The sequence below is a fragment of the Eumetopias jubatus genome, unplaced genomic scaffold (genome assembly GCF_037043125.1).
Source record: "Eumetopias jubatus isolate StellerSeaLion01/CBP00866 unplaced genomic scaffold, mEumJub1_p1.0 scaffold_1, whole genome shotgun sequence".
NCBI classification, from domain to species: Eukaryota; Metazoa; Chordata; class Mammalia; order Carnivora; family Otariidae; genus Eumetopias; species Eumetopias jubatus.
In genome coordinates, this window is record NW_028274807.1 from 54,473,245 (window position 1) to 54,495,278 (window position 22,034).

Here is a 22,034-nt window from a genome sequence, read left to right on the forward strand (position 1 = left end):
TGAAAAATAATTTCTTGTTCTACTGGTCTCTGTGATGACAGGAGCTCTAAACACACACACTTTAAGAATTACAACAGAGTTGACTATCTGACATACCTTTTTTCTAAACTCTTTTGCTTTGATCCTGAGTTTATTGACTTGAGATTCTGCTATCTCTGCCCTTTCCTTAGCTTCATTCAACTCATGTTGCTGCTTCTTATACTTGGAAAGATATTGATTGGCTTGTACTTCCTATAAAAATAAAAAAAATGAAAAAAAATCCCTGTGCCTGCATAGTCATTTTTTTCTGCTTTGACATGAAAAAGTTGAAAAATGTATGAAAGGAATCTAAACTTCTGAGTATTGAATGGAATATATTTTGGTATAATATGTAAGAATTCAGACTTTCTAATAGGCATGAGGTCCATTTTTGTAACCATTGTTCTCTGGAAATTTAGAACCTGCTCAGCACGTTCCACTAATTGGAGGTGGTATGGCTTTCACGGTCATGTTACATGTAAGAAAAACCACAATTGTTTCATAATCAGTTAAACATCCTGGTTTACCTTTGAGTAGAGGGGGTTTATCTTTAAAAATTATACAAGTCAACAGGTAATTTTTAGTCCTAGCAGTGTTTTAGCCCAAATCATTGAAATATAGGAGATATTAGGTATAAACCAATATATATGGCACTTATGAATTACATTCTATGTAGCTATGGATATAAACTCAGGGTTGGCAAGTACATTTCAAATGATGGTAGTTTGGGCCACAGTTATGTCCAGGCTCATCTGGAAAAAGGACTGTGAGCCACCTTTATGCTCACCCAAGGTTTTGGGGTAAGGAAGGCCCCAGAGTGCCTACCTGGCCAAAAATTCACCATCCCTATACAACCCCATGTTCTTACTGGACTCATTTCTTACAATGTACATGTTTGAGTATAAAACAAGGTTGAGGGCAAGAGCTCTGGCTCCCTGGAAGGAAAAGTAACAATTTTTTGAGCATTGTGATAATTCTAGTTTGAGAAAAACTAGAGAATGAATGGACTTTAAGCTGAGCTGGTCCTCTGTAGACAAAGTGCTTACCTATCTCCATTAATCAAAAACAATGGCTGGGAAATCCATGAGACGGCAATAGCCCCAGGTACTTACTGCTGCCTCCATTTGCTGCTTGTAACTTTGTACTTGTAGCTGAAGTTTATCCATCAGAGTCTGCATCCTGCTCAGATTTTTCTTGTCTTCCTCTGCCTGAAATGCATAGGTATGTATATGAAGATGATTTGAATGATCCAGCAGTCTGCATTGGGAGTCACCTCATGAGCAAGTAAGAGTTAGGAAACTTTATTAAACAACATATTTGAATTGTGATTTGAAAAATGGGTCTAACTTTACTGATCCCAAGTTTTGGGAAATTAACACAACTCAGCACTGACAGACTTTTCTCTTGATCCATCACAGAACTCCATTAGCTTTTTGCTGAAATAGAAGTTAAAGCCCCTAGTTTCAATTGGGTCAGCAGCCCTCCCATCCTAACCAAGCTACACCTGCTTGTGGTTTCTCAGGAGGAATGAAATACCATTGTTACAAAAGCTGCATGTGCAAAACTAGAAACCTCTCCTCTCACTAATCAAACCAACTCTTCCCTTGAAATTTCTAATTGACTCTTGGCTTTGGATAATGAAACTATAGAAAAGGTAAGTTTTCTGGAATTCTGGTGTAGGCATCAGCAGAGATAGGAAAATTTTATGAGCTGTGGGGATATTGGTGTGTACATTCTCATTGCTTCCATTGCAATCAGGCATGGGCTAGAGAAAGGAAATCTAAGATAGTGTTTCTCAACTGTGCTCTACAGAGCCTTGAGTATTCTGAGGAAACAGGAGGGGAGAGGCAGGCAGGCAAGACTCTGCACATCCTCCACTTTCTTATGCCCTTTTAACTAGAGTATCTCCATTTTGGAGCTGCTGAACTTCCCAAAAGAAGAACACCTCAACTGGTTGATGGTTGAGATACTGATTTAATCAAGACCTACCACTGCTGCTCAAATTATTTTCCTGTTTTCATCTTACCTATTTCATCAAATGTCAACAACTTTGGTGACTTTCATGGTCTTTCCACCTACCTTCCACTGCCTTCCACAAACCTCCTCCACTCCAAGTAGGCTCATCTCCTATTACCTCACAGCTTTCCTGCTTATTCCCACCTCTGTAAATTTAATCAATATCTCCCCCCCCCCCCACACACACAGAGCACAGAAGCAACAGATAGAAACACCCAGTCTTTTCATGAAAGAAGCCTCTTTGCTTATCTTAGTAGCTGCAGGCTAGGGGCAGACTTCTAATTTAAAACACATCAAGGGGCTGACTGTGATACTCTCCAGACGCTGGAGAGGCAAGTAGGCATCATATTCACACTTGCCCTCTGCCTCACACCAGGTTTCTGATATCTCTCAGAAAGGATCTTGTACATATTTGGCACCCTAGTTTTGTGGTTGCTGCCCAGGGAATACCCCATGAAGGCATGGCTCTGGTGGCCAATGGGACTTATGCTCATGGGTCCCATAAGACTGCAACAAAGAAAAACTGCTTAACCACCTGCCCCTTCCCCTACCATGGCACAGTATAGAAGCAGCATACCGAAATGCCATCATTCTGTAAAAGAAACCAATTCATTTATCTTAGTAGCTGTGACTGAGGAGTTGACTTCTAATTTAACATACATCAAGGGACTGACTGCAATCTCCCCCAGATATTGGGAACTTGGTAGGGGACAGCTTTATGCTCTCCATCTGTCCCACCCTACCTTGCTGATGCTGCCAAGAAAGGAGCTTGTGCACAGATCTGGTGCCCTGGATTTTGTAGTTCTGCACAGAAGACACATCCCTTGATAGCCTGGCTCTGGTGACCAGCAGGGCTTGTGTTCACAGAATCAATGGGATGGTAGCAAACAAAGAAACAGTTCAGCTCAGCACAAAAACAGACAGAAATGTTCATCTCCCAGTCTTCCCCTAGAAGAGGTATATTTGCATATTTTAAAAGCTCCAACCTGAGGATCCAGCTTCCAGTCAGCCTGCATCTAGGTACTGAGATCTTCCTCTTTGGGACACTAATAGGCTAGGACATCCTCAACTATTGGGAGCCACTAAGAACAAAGAAGACTGCTTGAACAATCACAAAGATTTTAGAAACAACCAAGAGCTAGAGACGTGTTGAACAATAAAGATCATCTCCTACATACGGCCACTCAATCAAGACTGGAAGAGGTATCTGTTTTATGTAATGCATAGAAATCAGAAGGAAAAGAAAATGAAGAAACAGAGGAATGTGCTCCAAACAAAAAGCAAAATAAAATCTCAGAAAAAGAGGTAAGTGGTTTACCTGATAAAGAGTTCAAAATAATGGTCATAAAGAAGCTCACCAAGCTCAGGAGAACAATGCATGAACAAAATGAAAATTTCAACAAAGAGACAGAAAATATAAGAAAGTACCAAACAGAATCACAGTGATGAAGAATACAGTAAGTGGACTGAAAAGTACAATATGGGGATTCAACAGCAGACCAGGTGAAGCAGAAGAAAGGATCAGTGAACTTGAAGACAGAGCAATGGAATTCCTCTCATCAGAGCAACAAAAAGATAAAGAATGATAAAGAGTGAGGATAGCTTAATAGACTTATAGGAGAACATCAAGCAAACTAACATTTGCACATAAGGGTCGCAGAAGGAGAATGGAGAGAGAAAGGGGCAGAAAATTTTTGAAAAAAAAATAATGGCTGTAAACTTCCCTAACCTGGGGAAAGAAACAGACATCCAGATCCAGGAAGTTCAGAGACTTCCAAATAAAATGAACCCAAAGAGGCCCACACCAACACACACAATATTAAATTGTTAAAGACAGGGAAAGAATCTTAAAAGCAGCAAGAGAAAAACAACTTGTTACATATAAGGGAAACCCCATAAGACTGTGTAAGCAGATTTTTCAGCAAAACCTTTCCAGGCCAGTAGGAAGTGGCATAATATATTCAAAGAGCTGAAAGAAAAAAAACCTGCCAAACAAGAATACTCATCCTGGCAAAGTTGTCCCTCAGAACTGAAAGAGAGATAAACAGTTTTCCAGACAAGCAAAACCTAAAGGCATTCAATATCATTAGACTGGCCTTACAAGAAATGTTAAAGGGACTTCAATAAGCTGAAATGAAAGGGCTCTAAGAAGTAACACGAAAATGAATATATAAATCTCATTGGCAAAGATAGATATATAAAATTCAGGATAATATACTGTTATGGTGGTGAGTAAATCACTTATATACCTAGTATGAAGGTTAAAAGACAAAAGTAGTAAAAATAACTAACTTTTAAAATCTGTTAATGAATACATAAGATAAAAATATGTAAATGGTGACATCAGAAACATAAAATGTGGGCAGGGAGACTAAAAATATAGAGTTTTAGAATGCATCCCAACTGAAGCTTAAAATAAACTATTATAAATACAGGTTGTTTTATGTAAGCCTCATGGTAACCACAAAGCAAAAACCTACAGTAGATACAGTAGATACAAAAACCTATAACAGATACACAAGATAAAGAGAAAGGAATCTGACCATATTACAGAAAATCATCAAATCACAAGAGCAGAAGAAAGGAACACAGGAATTACAAAACAGCCCGAAAACTAACTGGCAATTATGTACATCCCATTCAATAATTAATTTAAATATAAGTGGACTAAATTCCCTAATCAAAAGACAAAGTGGTTGAATGGATTAAAAAAACAAGACTCATCGACCTGCTGCCTACAAGAGACTCACTTCAGATCTAAAGACACAAACAGACTCAAAGTGTAATAAGATATTCCCTGCAATTGTTAACCAAAATGAAGGTGGGGTAGCTACACTTCTATCAGACAAAATAGATGTTAAGACAAAGATCTTAATAAGAGACAAAGGTCATTATATAATGATAAAGGGGTCAATTGAACAGGAGGGTATAGCATTTGTAAATATCTATGCACCAATATAGGAACATCTACATATATAAAGCAAATATTAACAGATCTAAAGGGAGAAATAAACAGCAATACAAAAATAATAGGGGACTTTAATACCCAATTTTCATCAATAGATAGATCATACAGACAGAAAATCATTAAGGGATGGACTTCACAGACTGTATACATTCTAACCAAAAGCAACAGATTACACATTATTCTCAAGCATGCATATATGATTCCTCAGAATAGATCATATGTTAGTCCACAAAACAAGTCTTAATAAATTTAAAAGGACTGAAATCATATCAAGTATCTTTTCTGACCACAACAGTATGAAACTGAAATTATAAGAAAAAAAAACTGGAAAATTCACAAATATATGAAGATTAAACAACATCACTAAACAACCAATGGGTCAAAGAAGAAATCAAAAGGGAAACAAACAAACAAAAAAAACCCCAAAAATATCTTGAGGCTTATATGCAACTGTTGAATCACTAAACTCTACCCTCTGAAACTAAAACAAAACAAAACAAAGTTGTTCTTTAAAATACTTTGATGCTATATTGTTCTTCACATAAAAGTTTGTACCTCTAATTTCTTCATTGTGAATTTTACCTCTTAGCAATATAAATGTACTTTTTTTCCAGCAAAAAAATACCTTGAGACAAATGAAAATGGAAATACAACATACCAAAACTTATGGGATACAGCAAGAGCAGTTCTAAGAGGGAAGTTCATAGTAATAAATGTCCACATTAAGAAATGAAGAAAGATCTCAAATAAACAAGCTAACTTCATGCCTTAAGGAACTAGAAGAAAAAACAAAGACCTAAGTTACTAGAAGGAAGGAAATAACAATGATCATAATGAAAATAAATGAAGTAAAGACTAAAAAGACAATAGAAAAGACCAATGAAACTAAGAGCTTTTTTTTAAAGATAAACAAAACTGATAAATGTTTAACTAGACTCACCAAGAAAAAAAGATGATTCAAATAAATAAAATTAGAAATGAAAGAGGAGACATTACAACCAATGACACATAAATACAAAGGATCATAAGAAACTACTATAAACAATTAATATGCCAAAAACTGGATAACCTAGAAGAAATGAAGAAATGAATTCAGTAAAGTTGCCAGATACAAAATTAATATACATAAATCTGTTGCTTTTCTATACACTAATAATAAAGTAGCAGAAAGATAAGTTAAGAAAACAATTCTAGGGTCTCCTGGGTGGCTTAGTGGTTAAGCAATTTCCTTCAGCCCAGTCATGATCCCAGTGTCCTAGGATTGAGCCCTGCATCGGGCTCCCCGCTCAGTGGGGAATCTGCTTCTCCCTCTGCCCTTGGCCCTGCTTGTGCTCTCTCACTCTTGCTCTGCACTCTATCTCTCTCAAATAAATAAAATCTTATAAATAAAAATGAATAAAAAAAGAAAACAATTCTACAGATTCAGTGCACTCCTTATCAAAATACAAATAGTATTTTTCACAGATCTAGAACAAATAATACTAAAATTTATAGAACCATAAAAGATCCCAAATAGCAAAAGCGATCTTGAGAAAGAAGAACAAAACTGGAGCTATAAGACTCAGATTTCAAGATATACTATAAAGTTATAGTAAAACAGTGTGGTACTGGCATGAAAATAGACACATAGATCAATTGATCAGAATAGAGAGCCCCCAAATAACTGTATACCTATATAGTCAGTTAATCTATGACAAAGGCAGCAAGAATAGACAATAAGGAAAGACAGTCTCTTCAGTAAGTGGTGCTGGGAAATCTGGACAACTACATGCAAAAGAATGAAACTGGACCACTTTTTTACACTGTACACAATAATTAACTCCAAATGTATTGAAGACTTAAATGTGAGACCTGAAACCATAAAACTAGAAGAAAACATAAGCATTACTTTCTTGGACATCAACCTTGGCAACATATTTATGGATGGCTCCTTTTTAAAATTTTTTAATTTAATTTAATTTTTTTTTTATAAGTATGTCTCCTTAGGCAAGGGAAACAAAAGCACAAATAAACTATTGGGATTATACCAAACTAAAAAGCTTTTGCGCAGCAAAGGAAACCATCAACAAAACAAAAAGACCACCTACTGAATGGGAAAATATATTTGCAAATGATATACCTGTTAAGGGGTTAATCTCCAAAATTTATGAAGAACTTACATAACTCAACACTAAAACCCCAAATAATCTGATTTAAAAATGGGCAGAGGACCTGAATAGACATTTTTCAAAGAAGGCATATAGATGGCCAACAGACATAGGAAAAGATGCTCAACCTCACTAATCATCAGTGAAATGCAAATCACAAGCCCAATGAGATATTACCTTATACTTGTCAGAATGGCTAAAATCAAAAACACAAGAAACATATGTTGGCAAGGATATGGAGAAAAAGGAAACTTCGTGCACTATTGGTGAGAACGTAAATTGGTGCAGCCACGATGGAAAACAATATGCAGGTTTCTCAAAAAAATAAAAATAGAAATACCATACAATCCAGTAATCCCACTACTGGGTAGTTACCCAAAGAATACAAAAACACTAATTTGCAAATATATATGCACCCCTATGTTTATTGCAGCATTATTTACAATAGCCAAGATGTGGAAACAACTTAAGTGTCCACCCATAGATGAATGGAAAAGAAGAAGATGTACACACACACACACACACACACACACACACACACACACACAGAGAGAGAGAGAGAGAGAATATTACTCAGCCATAAAAAAGGAGGCAATCTTAGCATTTGCAGCAACATGGATGGACCTAGAGGGTATTATGTTAAGTGAGATAAGCCAGGGAGAGAAAGACAAATGCCCTATGATTTCACTTATATGTGTAATCTAAAAAACAAAATGAAGAAACTAACAAAAATAGCAAAAACAGAATCTTAAATACAAAGAACTGCTGGTTGCCAGTGGTGGGAGGGGATGGGCAAAAGAGGTAAGGGGAGTGGGAGATACAGGCTTCCAGTTTTGTAATGAATAAGTCATGGGATGAAAGGTACAGCATACGGAATATAGCCAATGGTATTGTAATAGCGCTGTATGGTGGCAAATGGTAGCTACTCTTGTGGAGAACATAGCATAACATCTAGAGGTGTCAAATCACTATGTTGTACACATGAGACTAATATAACATTTTATGTCACATATACTTCAACAACAGCAAAATTTTAAATAAACTGTTAAACTTTTAGCTAGACTCACCAAGAAAAGAGAGGATTCAAATAAAATTAGAAATGAAAGAGGAGACATTACAAGTGATATCACGGAAATTCAAAGGATCATAAGAAACATTATAAACAATTATATGCTAAAAATTTGGACAACCTAAAAGAAACGGATAAATTCTTAGAACACACAACCTACCAAGACTGAATCATGAATAAATAGAAAATCTGAACAAATCAAAAACACAAGAAACAACGAGTTTGGCAAGGATGTGGAGAAAAAGGAACTCCCTGGCACTGTTGGTGGGAATGAAAATTGGTGCAGCCATTTGTGAAAACAGTATGGAATTTCCTCAAAAAATTAAAAATAGAAATATCCTATGATCCAGAAATTGCACTACTGGGTATTGACCCAAAAAATATGAAGATCCTAATTCAAAGGAATTGACACACACCTATGTTTACTGCACCATTATTTACAATAGCCAAACTATGGAAGCAGCCCAAGAGTTCTTCAATAGATGAATGGATAAAGATGTTGGGTATTTGTATGTGTGTTCAGTGATATTATTGCTATATTATTCAGTCATAAAAAAGAATGAAATCTTGCCGTTTAAAACAACATGGACAGAACTAGAGAGCATAATGCTAAGTGAAATAAGTCAGTCAGAGAAAGACCAAAACCATATGATCTCACTCATATGTGGAATTTAAGAAACCAATGAGTAAAGAAAAAAAGGGAGAGAGACAACCAGGAAACAGATATTTAACTACAGAGAACAAACAAACGGTTACCAGAGGGGAGATGGGTGAAGGTATTGGGAACTAGAGGATGGGGATTAAAGAGTGCACTTATTATGATAAAAAAAATAAAAGGATAAAAATAAACAAAACTCAGGTGCCTGGGTGGCTCAGTCTGTTAAGGGTCTGTCTTTGGATCAGGTTATGATCCTGGGGTTCTGGGATCATGTCCCGTAATGGGCTCCCTGAGTATGCTTCCCCCTCTGCCCCTCCCCCCTTGCTTGTGAAATTGCTCTCTCTCTCTCTCTCTCTCGTGTGCAAAAATAAATAAAATCTTTTTAATAAATAATTAAATAAATAAATAAGTAAATCTCAATAAAGAAAAAATCTGAATAGAACAATTACTAGTAAGGAGATTGGATTAGTAATAAAAAACTTCTCAATGAACAAAAGTCCAGGACCAGATGTTATCATTGGTAAATTCTTTCAAATGTTTAAAGAAGAATTAATACTTCTTCCCAAATTCCTTCCCAAAGTTGAAGAGGAGGGAACACTTCTAACACCTTTTACAAGGCCAGCATTACCCTGATATCAAACCATAAGAAAGAAAGAGAGGAAAGAAATAAAGAAAATTAAAGGCCAGTATCCCTGATGAACATAGATACAAAAATCCTCAAGAAAGTATTAGCAAACTGAATTCAATGATACATTAAAAAGATCATATGCCATGATCAAATTGGATTTATTCCAAGGATGCAAAGATGGTCTGACATCTGCAAATCAATGTCATACACCACATTAACAAAATGAAGGATAGAAATCATATGATCATCTCAATACATGCAGAAAAAGCACCTGACAAAATTCAACGTCAGTTCATGATAAAACCTCTCAACAATGTGGGTATAGAGGGTTGTATCTCAAGATAATAAAGGCTGTCTATGAAAAACCCACAGCTAACATGCTCAATGGAGAAAAGCTAAGATTTTCCTCTGAGATCAGGAACAAGACAAAGATGCCTACTCTTACTACTTTTATTCAACGTATTACTGGATGTCTCAGCCAGAGCAATTAGGCAAGAAAAAGAAATAGAAGGCATCCAAATCAGAAAGGAAGAAGCAAAACTGTCTTGATTTGAAGATAATATAATAGCATATGTAACAAAACAAAAACCCTAAAGACTCCACCAAAAACTATTAGAAATAATAAACAGTAAAGTTTCAGGATATAAAATCAACATACAAAAATCAGTTGTGTTTCTGTACACTAGTAACAAACTATCAGAAAGAGAAATTAAGAAAACAATCCTGAAAAAAAAAAGAAAAAAGAAAATCCCGGGGGCACCTGGGTGGCTCAGTCAGTTAAACATCTGACTCTTGATTTTAGCTCAGGTCATGATCTCAGTAACCTGGGATGGAACCCCGAGTTGGGCTCCCTGCTCAGCGGGGCATCTGTTTGTCTCCCTCTCCCTCTGCCCCTCCTCCTGCTTGTGCTCTCTCTCTAAAATAAAGAAATAAATCTTAAAAAAGAGAAAACAATCCCATTTACAAATGCATCAAAAAGAATAAAATACTTAGGAATAAATTTAACCAAAGGGATGAAAGACCTGTGCCCTGAAAACTATAAGACATTGATGAAAGAAATTTAAGAAGACACAAATAAAATGGAAAGATATTCCATGTTCATGGACTGGAAGAATATTATTAAAATGTCCATATTACACATAGCAATTTACAGTTTCAGTGCAATGCCTATCATAATTTCAATTGCATTTTTCACAGACATAGAAGAAACAATTTTAAAATTTGTATGGAACCACAAAAGACCCCAAATAGACAAAGGAACTGAGAAAGAAGAAAACTCAGTGCATCATGCTTCCTGATTTCAAACTGTATTACAAAGCTATAGTACTCAAAACAGTATGGGTACTGACACAAACACAGACACATAGATCAATGAAACAAAATAGCCCAGAAATAAACCCGCATATATATGGTCAATTAATTTATGACAAAGGAGTGAAGAATATACAAGGACAGTCTCTTTAATAAATGGTGTTGGGAAAATTGGACAGCCACAGGCAAAAGAATGAAACTAGACCATTTTCTTATACCATACAAAAAATTAACTCAAAATGGCTTAAAGACTTAAATGTAAGATGTGAAACCATGAAAGCATAAAACTCCTATAAGAAAACATGGGGTAAGCTTCTCAAAATTGGTCTTGGCTATGAAATTTGGATTTGACAGCAAAAGCAAAGGCAACAGAAGCAAAAATAAATAAGTGGGACTACAGCAAACTAAAAAACTCCCATATAGCAAAAGAAACAGTCAAAAAAAATGAAAAGGCAACCCATGGAATAGGAGGAAATATTTTTGAATCCTATACCTGATACAGGATTAATATCTAAAATACACGAAGGACTCATACAACTGAATAGCAAAACAGAACAGAAAACAAAAAATATAATTTAAAAAATGGAATGAGGAACAGAAACATGCAAAGATGCTCAACATCATTATCAGGGAAATGCAAATCAAAACAACTATGAGATACCACCTCACACCTATCAGAATGGCTAAAATAAAACAAACAAACAACAACAAGAAACGAGTGTTGGCCAAGATGTGGAGAAAAACGAACCCTCATGCACTGTTGGTGGGAATGCAAACTGGTGCAGCCGCTGTGGAAAACAGTAGGGAGGTTCCTCAAAAAATAATTACCATATGATCCAGTAATTCTACTACTGGGTATTTACCCAAAGAATATGAAAACACTAATTCAAAAAGATATATGCACCCCTATGTTTACTGCAGCATTATTTTCAATAGCCAAAATATAGAAGCAACCCAAGTATCCATCAAAGGATGAATGGATAAAGACGTGGTATATATACACACGGAATATTATTCAGTTATAAAAAAGAATGAAATCTTGCTATTTGCAACAACATGGATAGATCTAAAGGGTAGAATGCTAGGTAAAGTAAGTCAGTCAGAGAGAGACAGATACCATATGGTTTCACTCATATGTAGAATTTAAGAAACAGAACAAACAAGCAAAACAAAAAAAGAGACAAATGAAAAGCTGGCTGTTGGGGTGCCTGGGTGGTTCATACATTAAGCGTCTGCTTTCGGCTCAGGTCATGATTCCAGGGTCCTGGGATCGAGCCCCACATCGGGCTCCCTGCTCTGCGGGAAGCCTGCTTCTCCCTCTTCAACTCCCCCTGCTTGTGTTCCCTCTCTCACTGTGTCTCTCTGTGTCAAATAAATAAATAAAATCTTTAAAAAAAAAAAGAAAGAAAGAAAAGCTGACTCTTAAATATAGAGAACTGGTAGTTACCAGACGGGAGGTGGGTGGGGGGATGGGTGAAACAAGCAAAAGGTATTAAGAGTATACTTATGTCGATGAGCACTGAGTAATGTATAGAATTGTTGAATCACTATATTGCATATCTGAAACTAATATCATACCGTACATTAATTATACTGGAATTTTAAAAAAATGAACAGAGGATGTGTATGGACATTTTTTCAAAGAAGATATATATATATGGCCAATAGGTGCATGAAAAGGTGCTCAACATCACTGACCATCAGGGAAATGCAAATCAAAATCACAATGAGATATCAAAAAGACAAGAAATGACAAGTGTTGATGAGAAAAGGGAGCCCTTGTGCACTACTGTTGGGGATGCAAACTGGTGCAGCCACTGTGGAAAATGGTACGGAGTTTTCCTCAAAAAACTGAAAATAGAACTACCATATGATTCCTCAATCCCACTTTTGGTTATTTATCTGAAGGAAACAAAATCACTATCTTAAAAAGATATCTGCACCCCCATGTTCACGAGAGTATTATTTACAGTAGCCAAGACATGGAAACAACCTAAGTGTCTATCAACAAATGAATGAAGAAAATGGGGTATGTACACACAGAATGGAATATTATTCAGCCATAAAAAGAAGGAAGTCCTTACCTTTTCAATCCTTAAGGGCATCATACTAAGTGAAATAAGTCAGAGAAAGACAAATAATATATGATCTTACCTATATGTAAAATCTAAAAAACCAACTTAGAAACAAAAAACAGATTGGTGGTGGCTAAAGGCAGTATGGGGGTGGGAAAAATGGGTCAAGGTGATCAAGAGGTACAGAACTCCAGTTATAAAACGTAAGTCCCGGGAATGTAATGTTGAGCATGGTGACTACAGTTAACGATACAGTGCTGTATGTTTGAAAGTTACTAAGAGAGTAAATCTTAAGAGTTCTCATCTCAAGAAAAAAAATTTTGTAGTTTTGTGTGGTGATGGATGTTAACTAAACTTGGGATAATCATTTCACAATGTAAACAAACATCAAATTATTATGTTGTACACCCAACACTAATGCAATGTTATGTGTCAGCTTTATCTGAATATAAATAAATACATAAGTAAAGAAATAAAACTTTAATCAAGCCATTTTTATCACCTAGCATGCTTCCCCACCCCACCTTAAGGTACAATCTGACAGTAGATAATTAATTACGAATTTTAAGCTTACCGAGGCAGAGATATAAGGAAATGAGACAACTCTATTTTTTCAACAAAATCTATTCTGTCTTCATCTGCCTGTCCCTTTCCCTCCCAGGTTTAAGAAATTTGAAGATTCATAGTATTATGTGTTTATAGGAAGTTCTAAAACCAACAGCGGTTTAATCGCTTAAAACCAATTTACTGAGGCCAGTAAACTTACTGAGTGGTGAAGGAAGCCACAAAGAAGAAAACTGAAGAAGGCTAGAAGTGGTTGCTGATGTTAATGATGTTCCTCCCACTTGAGAAGGCAAAGCCTTTGTTAGGCTTAGGTTCACATCTCAGCCCTGTGGTAGCCACGGCTGTACACAGCTCAGATTTCCCTTCAAGGAAAGAACTTGCCATTCAGCTGTGAAGTGGGCACTTACCTGAAAACCTCCAGCTGCAGCACTTTTGGGAGCTGCTGTAACATTTACCCTGAGATCACGGCTCCCCAGGCAGCCCCCAGCCACCACCTGGGCCCAGCAGTTATGAGGATCTGGCCATTTCTGCCCAACCTGGGGCTCCTTTCCAGGCAATCTTTGGGCTGGAGACTGCTCAGAGGTGCGCTGCAGGCTGAATCAGCTCCTAGCCCATCCTCCTTCCTTCACCCTTTCCTTTCATGGGTTTCAGACTCGCACTGTGGTCTAAAGGCTTTCTCTGCCTGATCCTGTTTGCTCTCCCCTTTCTCTTTCCAGGTGTTATGTCCAATAAATCTCTTGTACTTCTAGAACTCCAGCCTGGCATCTGGTTCCCAGAGAAGCTACCCCAAATCACATTTTGTTTCCTTATCTCTAAAAATGAAGATACTATATCTGTAATTAGATTTGTAAGGATTAAATAACATCTATACTTAGATCCTGGAATATAGAATGCAGTTGAAGATAAAATGGAGCAGGAGCATGGGGGAGGGTGCAGAAAAACTGTCTGTACCTTCTACAATGGTTCTAAGTTCTAGTCCCATGTCCTGCTTTATAGCACATTATTCTGGGTACTGGAGAGAGAAAACCCGATGAGCTTCCAAATACTAGAGGGACATACGGGGGAAGATAAATGCTCAATGGGGACTGGCCATAGAACTATTGTGGTTGGCGTCACACTCGATTCCCTTTCCAATGTCGTAGGATATTCCCAGAGGATTTTCCCTAGGAAATGAAAACCATATTTAGGCCCCTTTCAAAATGACATTTTCAATTGGCACCAATGATGCACTATCATGAAACACCCCGCCTCATAGTCCTGGTGGTTATTTTGATGCTAAAGGAGAACAGACTGGATTGAGTCAGCATCTATCTTGAATATTTCAAAATCAGGTACTGATATCAAGGAATGTGGAGGGCTCTCTTATGTCTCTTTAAAGTTACAGCACCTAGCTTGATATCTTGCGTGAAATAGGTGCTCAATAGGGGTTATCTGATTTAATGGCAGAAAATCATTACATAATTGAATAGATATATTCTAAGCACTGTGCAGACACATGGAAGAAATTAAGAACTATACCTCCATACTAGTACATGAGGTTATTGCTAAGAAGAAACAAAGATAAAACACAATAGAACAAGAATACATTCTTGGGGACAATGAAAACCAAAAAAGTATAGCCTTGGTGTTTTGTTCTATAATGAACTTGTCTTCACAAGACAAAACGTATGAATAATCCACAGGAAAATAAAGAGAAGAAAAACCTGGACATTATCAACAAGCCTCATTTTACTCCCCCAGCATAGGTGGCTTCCTGGCCCCCCGCAAAAGAAGAGTAGAACACCACATCTTTCATGCTCCCAAGCTGTTTACTTCCTTAGCTGCACATACCAGGGGCTCACTCCTGAGTGGTTTTGGTATAACAAGCATAGTCTAAAGAAGTGTCAGACTAACTCGTCTTAGAAAAGAACCACTTATTCGGTAAAGAAGAGCTGCGCAAGTAGCTCATTTCATCTTAATTAGCCCAAGATGATGTTTCTGAAGTGCTCTGCTTTCTTATCAACACTTTTTCCTGTTGCAAGAGAGGAAGACTTTGGCATCTCTAACAGCAACTCAGCCTCAGGGACCAGAATCAGGACGGGCAGATCCAAAGTTGCTGTGAAAGTGGGTGGTGTCCGGAATGAATGTGCCTTTTCACTGGCACGAGCCAGATCACACAGCGGGAGAGGGCTAGAAAGTGACCTCTGGCGTCCGTGTTCAACAACTGGCATGTGCGGCCCTACTCTGTGCCGGGAAGATGCCGGGCCCCCCGAGTGGCGCATGACACGGTGCCTCTGCCCTCAGGGACTCTTATCTATGGTCCCCTCCAGTTGAAGAAAGGGGAAGACAGGTTGGAAAATGAAAATGAAAGGGAAGGATTATCTTGTGGCTTCAGAAATGCCTTAATTCCTGGTAAGAAGTCTTCCCACTTCTTCGTTACTTGCTGGAGACCAACGTTATTCTACAGAAAAAGGAGCTGAGAGCTCGGGAGGCCCGTCATTAACAGTTGCTGCCTTCGCACCAGCTGGCACAGGCACCAGATGGAGCCTCGGGGGGGCCTGGAGGGTTTGTGCCACCAGAGACTGGGAGTGAGGATGTCCCCTGCTCCAGTGTCGCCAGGGTCCCATGTCACTTGCTGGCCGAGGAGTCATCCCAACTCTCTGTCAGCCCCTTCATTTACACATTGTTCTCACTCAGCCTCTCACAGGAAGGCATCTTTCCGGCAAGTGCTGTAGACGTTATGTGTGAAAAAAAAAATCAGCACCATATAAATAGCTTTTCACTTCTAATTGCGACGGGCCGCTCGCATTTTGCTTCCTGCGAGCTCTGGAAAGGGACTGACCCAAACCACTAATGGCACAGGAGCCCTGGGACTGTCAGTCAGTGTCTACCTCTGGGAGAGGGCAAAGATGGAGAGAGCACGGCAGGACACCTGGAAGGCCATTTCAGGCTTGAAGGAGCACGTTTCTCCAGCGCCCCGACAGCCAATAGTTTCCTGGAGTACCTGATAGCTCAGCCCTTGGACGCATCTCTCCAGCCTGCGGGCTCCCTTCCTGGTCTCCGCACTGCGATGGGTTTCGCCCTCCAGTTCGCGGACCTGAAACCAAACCCTGATCTCAGACCACAGGCTGGCAGCCAGCAAGCCAGAGTGACATCGCATTTGCCGACTGGCACAGTCCTTTGCAATAGAGCGAAGTCATCTGGAAAGATGCATCCACTCTTTCTTTTTTTCATTTTTAAAAATTTTATTACGTTATGTTAGTCACCATACATTACATCATTAGTTTTTTGATGCAGTGTTCCATGATTCACTGTTTGCATATAACACCCAGTGCTCCATGCAGAACATGCCCTCTTTAACACCCATCACCGGCTAATCCATCCCCCCACCCCCCTTTCCTCCCAGTGGGAGGGATGCATCCACTCTCTTTCTGGCGGTGAAACAGGGCAACCTCCCTGGGAACGCTGCCTCACCAAAAGCGAGTGGATTGAATTATGTGGGTTTGTAAAAGGCCTGTTTACACTCTGAAGGCTAGGAGGGGCTCATCCACGCTTGACACGTTGGGCTCATCCACGCAGAAGTGACAAGTTTCCTGTGAGGTCACAAAATTACACACATACACGTGTGTAGGAACGTAGGTGAGCATACAGAGAATACTAGACAGAGCCCACTTTAAGGATCCAGCCACTGTACTATGTGATCTTAAGCTTCTTTCTCCCCGTTCAGCTCTGACTCTCTGAAATCTGACCTTGAGGCTATGGGGCCCGAACGGCAGGCACTGGCCGACAGCCCTGTTTTGTGGGAGAGCTACAGTACAGACTAGCAATCTGCCTGCAGCCTGACGGAGTCCTATAAGCAAAGTCAACAGTCATTCAACGGATATTTTATGCTTGCCACCCACCACACCCCAAGGCTAGGGATACAGCAGTGAACAGAACAAACAAAAATCTCTCCCCTATATGAGCATACATTTTAATGAGGGGAACACACAAAGCAAAATACAGAATATGTTCAGTTGTGAGAAGTGATTTGGAGAAATAAAACAGAAAGGGGGGTAGAGAGTTGGGAGAGGAAGGGTGTGGGCTCCACCTTCTCTTCCCCTCAATGTCCATGGCTCTCCCTGCCTTCTTCTTGACACCAGTGCCACCTTCTCAACAGGACCTTCCTGACTTCCCTTTTAAAATTGCAAAGTCTAATGCCCTGAGGCATGAACGTGCCCGGCATGTCTGACCCCATCTTTCACTCCTCCCCTCCCTCCCACCACTTGAGACACACTGTCCTTGCTCGTCCTCAGGGAGGGCAAGTCAGCAGGTATGCAAGTTCCTTGTAGGTGAAGCTCCCTAAAATAATCTTCTAGCCCCCTGTCATAGAGGAAACTATGTTCTATTGGATGAGACATGAGACGAAGAGGCCGCCTTTATTGTGTAAGAACCAAGATCTTTTAGTGTGAGAAAAAACATATAGGTATAAGATTAAAGAACTTAGAATATGTCTCTTTTCCCTAATAAAAAAAATACAGGAATAATACCAGTATTTCCAATTCAAATTTAACATTGCAGGATTTAATTTTGTTTCCAGTTGCTGTTTCTCCACCATTAAGGCCTAGAACCAGTGCTAACTCAGTAACAATGAGCTCCCAATATTGGCTGATACTAAGGAATTATGATTAATTTTCTTAAAAACGTAATCATAAGACTATTATCTGTTAGGATTACAGAATGAAATATTTACAGGTGAAATTATATGATGTCTACAATTTGATGTAATAAAATTATTTTCCCAGAGGAGTGTTAATCAACTTAAAAATATACGCGAGAAAAACCTCATCTTAAAGATTAAATAATTATTCGTTAGAGAATTATGTCGGTTTTATTGATAGTAGTAATGATAAGATATTGTTATTTGAAACTGCAAGTACAGTTTGCTTTATTGCTGATTTTTTTTTCTTTTGTCCTTAGATGTATTCCATGAGGGATGTACAAAGCACTATGTTTAAAAGTCACTGGGAATAATTCTTCCATGTGTTTTATGTCCCCCAACTTGCTACACAGTTAGCTTCACTTGTTTCCCTTTGTGTTAACATTTTAGGGATTGATTTGTTTTATTCTGCTCTTTGATTTAAACTTGTTTTTTAATTATGAAGCATGTAAAAGCATGTAAATGTTTTATGTGATTTTGCAATCAAAACAATGGAATGAGGTTCATTCAGAAGGTCTCAGTTTCATCTCTATGTTCTCCTCCTATGGGTAGCTAATGTCTAATCCTGTCACCCCTTCTTTTTGAAAACACAAACAAATGTGTATGTGCACCCATCTTCTAGATTTCCCCTGCTCTTGCACAAAAGCTTGTAGATTCTACCTGTTGCTTGTGCCTTTTATCATCATTGTACCTCTAGATGGGACCTCCAGAACCTACCACAGAGCTCTTCCTCATTCCTTTTTAATCAGCATGATTATCTGGAGGTACCATGGATGTGCATTGGAATTCTACTGTATGGATATACCATAAATGTTCAAAAGCAATACTGTATTTTTCAGGGGCCCTTCTGAACCATCAAGTCCCAAATATTCTCCCTATCCTTCTAGCATTTGTCACTCAACTTGTACATAGTCATTGAAATCGATTCAATAGTTTTAAATATCCTATTTTTAAGAGAGATCTTCCTATTTGTTGTTAAGCTCCCTGAAGGCAGGTGCTACATCATTGCTGTCAGCCCTTCCTATATCTTCACTAAGCATTTCCTGATCCTTGATTTAGTTGTTTCCCTCCCACTTGCCCTGGCAGATAAAAAATGGGCCTTCTCTGCAGAGGAAATAACAGGAACAAAGGCACAGAAGCAGTACTGCGCAGGTGTACCTGGAAGTAGCAGGTAACCCTGGCTGTGGGGGGCCTGGAGTTGGTGTGGCTGAACGGGAGAAGATGCATTCTCACCAAGCAGAAAGAGGGAGGGCAGAGTTAATCCAGTCCAAGAAAAGTCTTGGTTGATGGCCCAAGGTCAAGCAAGAATGAATGAATATATTGAGATCTGACACTCTCAATGATCTAGAAGTGCTAAAAGCAGAAGTGATGAGAGAGATAGGGAACATTTGGAGTGATATTCCAGGACAATAAGGCCTTGAATTGGGAGTCATCATGACCCCATGCTGACCCACACAAACACCTACCCTAGATTCTATTTTCTGGATTTGCTTTCTATTCCCCATCATGGCAGTCTTCATCCAGCCTTTTTTTGTAAGTCTTTAATTGTCTGCTCCATATTCTTTCTCATCCTCTCCTAGTGGGCATTGGTGTCTTGCTCCTTCTTCAGTTCTTCTGATATGTTTGCTGCCTAAAACAGAAAGAAAAGAGCTGAGAAAAGCTGGTAGCCAACTGACCTTCACATTTCCACCCAAAATCTTCAGGTCATGATCTGACTAGAAGTCCTGCCTTCCTCGGTATATTAATCTCCTCCCACTGCTCTGTTCCTAACCTGGGTCACCCTTGAGTTTGTTAACAATATGGCAATCAAGATGACATCAGCTACCAGAGAGACTGGGGTGAGGAGTAGCATAAACAGACCAGAGATGAAGTACTGCATGAACATTGCACAATACCTGTATTGAAAGAAAGCTGACCAACTGAAGGAACAGCCTTGAACGGGCTAAAGCCCGGGATGTGTCCTATAATATCATGTACCAGGACAAGTATGGAAGGGTGCCTATGAAAATCTTTCACATCTTGCTTTTATAATTCTGTGATTCACAACAACAAACAAGTTTAAGGCTCTAGAAATTTGGCAGCTACAGATGCTCTCAGTGCCAATAATCTGGCACAAGGAAGGTTAATTCTTGTTTGTGAAGCCTGCTCTTGGCTTTGGCTATGTGTACAAGGGCTTGATGTCTCGACAAAATTATTAAGAACTGGTTCATGAATCTCTCAGTGCATTTAATGTAAGAACGCTGTCCTCCCAGCCAAAGCTTCTCTGTCTATCAGGTTACCAACCATCTGTATAATTTAAGTGTGAGACGTCTGTGCAGATGGTGAGGGCAAAGAATAAATTATGGAGGCAACTCTGGGTTCTGCTATGTGGGGCTAGGACTCAGAGATGAACTATTAGAGAACTGGAAGGTGGGGGAAGAGGTAGTGGGTTCATTTTTCAACTTCAAAAAAATCTTATAAAGGCATGCTAGAGTAGATAGTCTTCATAACGTGTGACTGCATACATTTCCCAAGCTGGAGTAGACACTCTTTTTATTCCCTTCTCTCCATGCGGATTTTCATAAATGTTAAGCATATTATTTTTCTCTTGGCCACCAAACATTTTCAAGCTTTTACATACCTCTTTTCCATCACAGAGCAGAAATGTCTGCCTTGATACAAAATGGCTGAGTGATAGGCACGCTTCTCTATTCTTAGAGAGGGCTGGATTCTACAGTGACCTGGTGTCTGGGACCTGGTGCAAAGGTTTTGTTTAGCTCCTCAACTGCCAAATAACTCAGGCAAATATAGACACAAGCTCTTCCCCTCTTCTGAATTTTAAAATGACTAATATGAAATCTAATATAAAATGTCTTCCCAGTTTCCACACTCCTTTCGTCAAGAGGATCAGCTTCCATTCGCATAGCAAAGTCAGGGCTGCTGCACATAGGTGGGCATTGATGGACTACACAGAGTCACTTGATGGGGATGGAGTGAGTGGAGGCTGCAGTTAAGTGCATACTCTGCTCAGCAAGCCTGGGACCTGCAAGGTCCTCCACCTCCCTCTGTTAATTTTCATGCTGAGTGTTACCTTCTGCTTGCTATGCCCTTTGAAAGAAGTGCTGCATCTGCCCACAGTGGGTACCCAGCGGTGGCCTTTCTTCAGTTCCCACAAAGCTTCAGACAAGGCTGGCCACCAATGCTGAGCTTAGTGCCATTTAGGAAAAGCACCCCCATCAACACTTTTAAACTTGCAAATAAAGAAGGTACACCAGCCCTGAAACCCTTCTTTACCAACCTGATTGTGCTACTCAAACAATAGTATAGGTTGTAAGAAATGAGTGAAATAAGCTTTCTTTCCAGATCATCATCATCAAAACATTACACACACTAGGAAAATAGCTATTTATAGGGACATACAGGAAGAACTGTTTCTAGACTCTAGATGTATTGATTCACAAGAGGAAAGTGGCTTAACTCAAAAAAAAAAAAAAACCTCCTGCTTTCATAAGATTTTGCTTATAGCAATTCAATTGCTCCTTTTTATTGTCTGAGTAGGTTGGAAGGGAGGTGCTAATTGACCTAATTTTTCAAAATGGGAGCAGAGAGGCAGAGGGGTCAGCTAATCTCCTCCTGGCTGTATGGAGAATCAATGGAATTCTTTTTGGCTGCAGATCTGCCTCTGCCCCTTGGCTATTGCTCTGGTCAACTCTGGAAGACAGGAGTGAGCAAGCAGTCAATGGACCCACCTCAGTGGCTGCCTTCTTGGCCTTCTCTTCTGCCTTTTGACACCTCTGCACTGCCTCTTCGGCTTCTTTCTGCATCCTGGCAACATCAACCTCCAGTTTCCTCTTCTGGCTGAGGTGAATAGTATTCTAAAGCAAAGTAGCACTCTCATTAGGCAAGTTGAGACCAGCCAGGCA

At 39.1% G+C, this 22,034-nt stretch overlaps 1 protein-coding gene across 1 annotated transcript in view; it reads right to left on the bottom strand.

Moving 5' to 3' along the window:
- MYH15 (myosin heavy chain 15) overlaps positions 1–22,034 on the bottom strand; it is a 148,120-nt gene that overhangs the window by 2,043 nt on the left and 124,043 nt on the right. Inside the window, 6 exon segments of the mRNA XM_028110549.2 lie at positions 97–231; positions 1,131–1,226; positions 16,438–16,530; positions 19,587–19,651; positions 19,654–19,762; positions 21,861–21,986. Of these exon segments, the coding sequence (XP_027966350.2) occupies positions 97–231; positions 1,131–1,226; positions 16,438–16,530; positions 19,587–19,651; positions 19,654–19,762; positions 21,861–21,986 (624 nt within the window).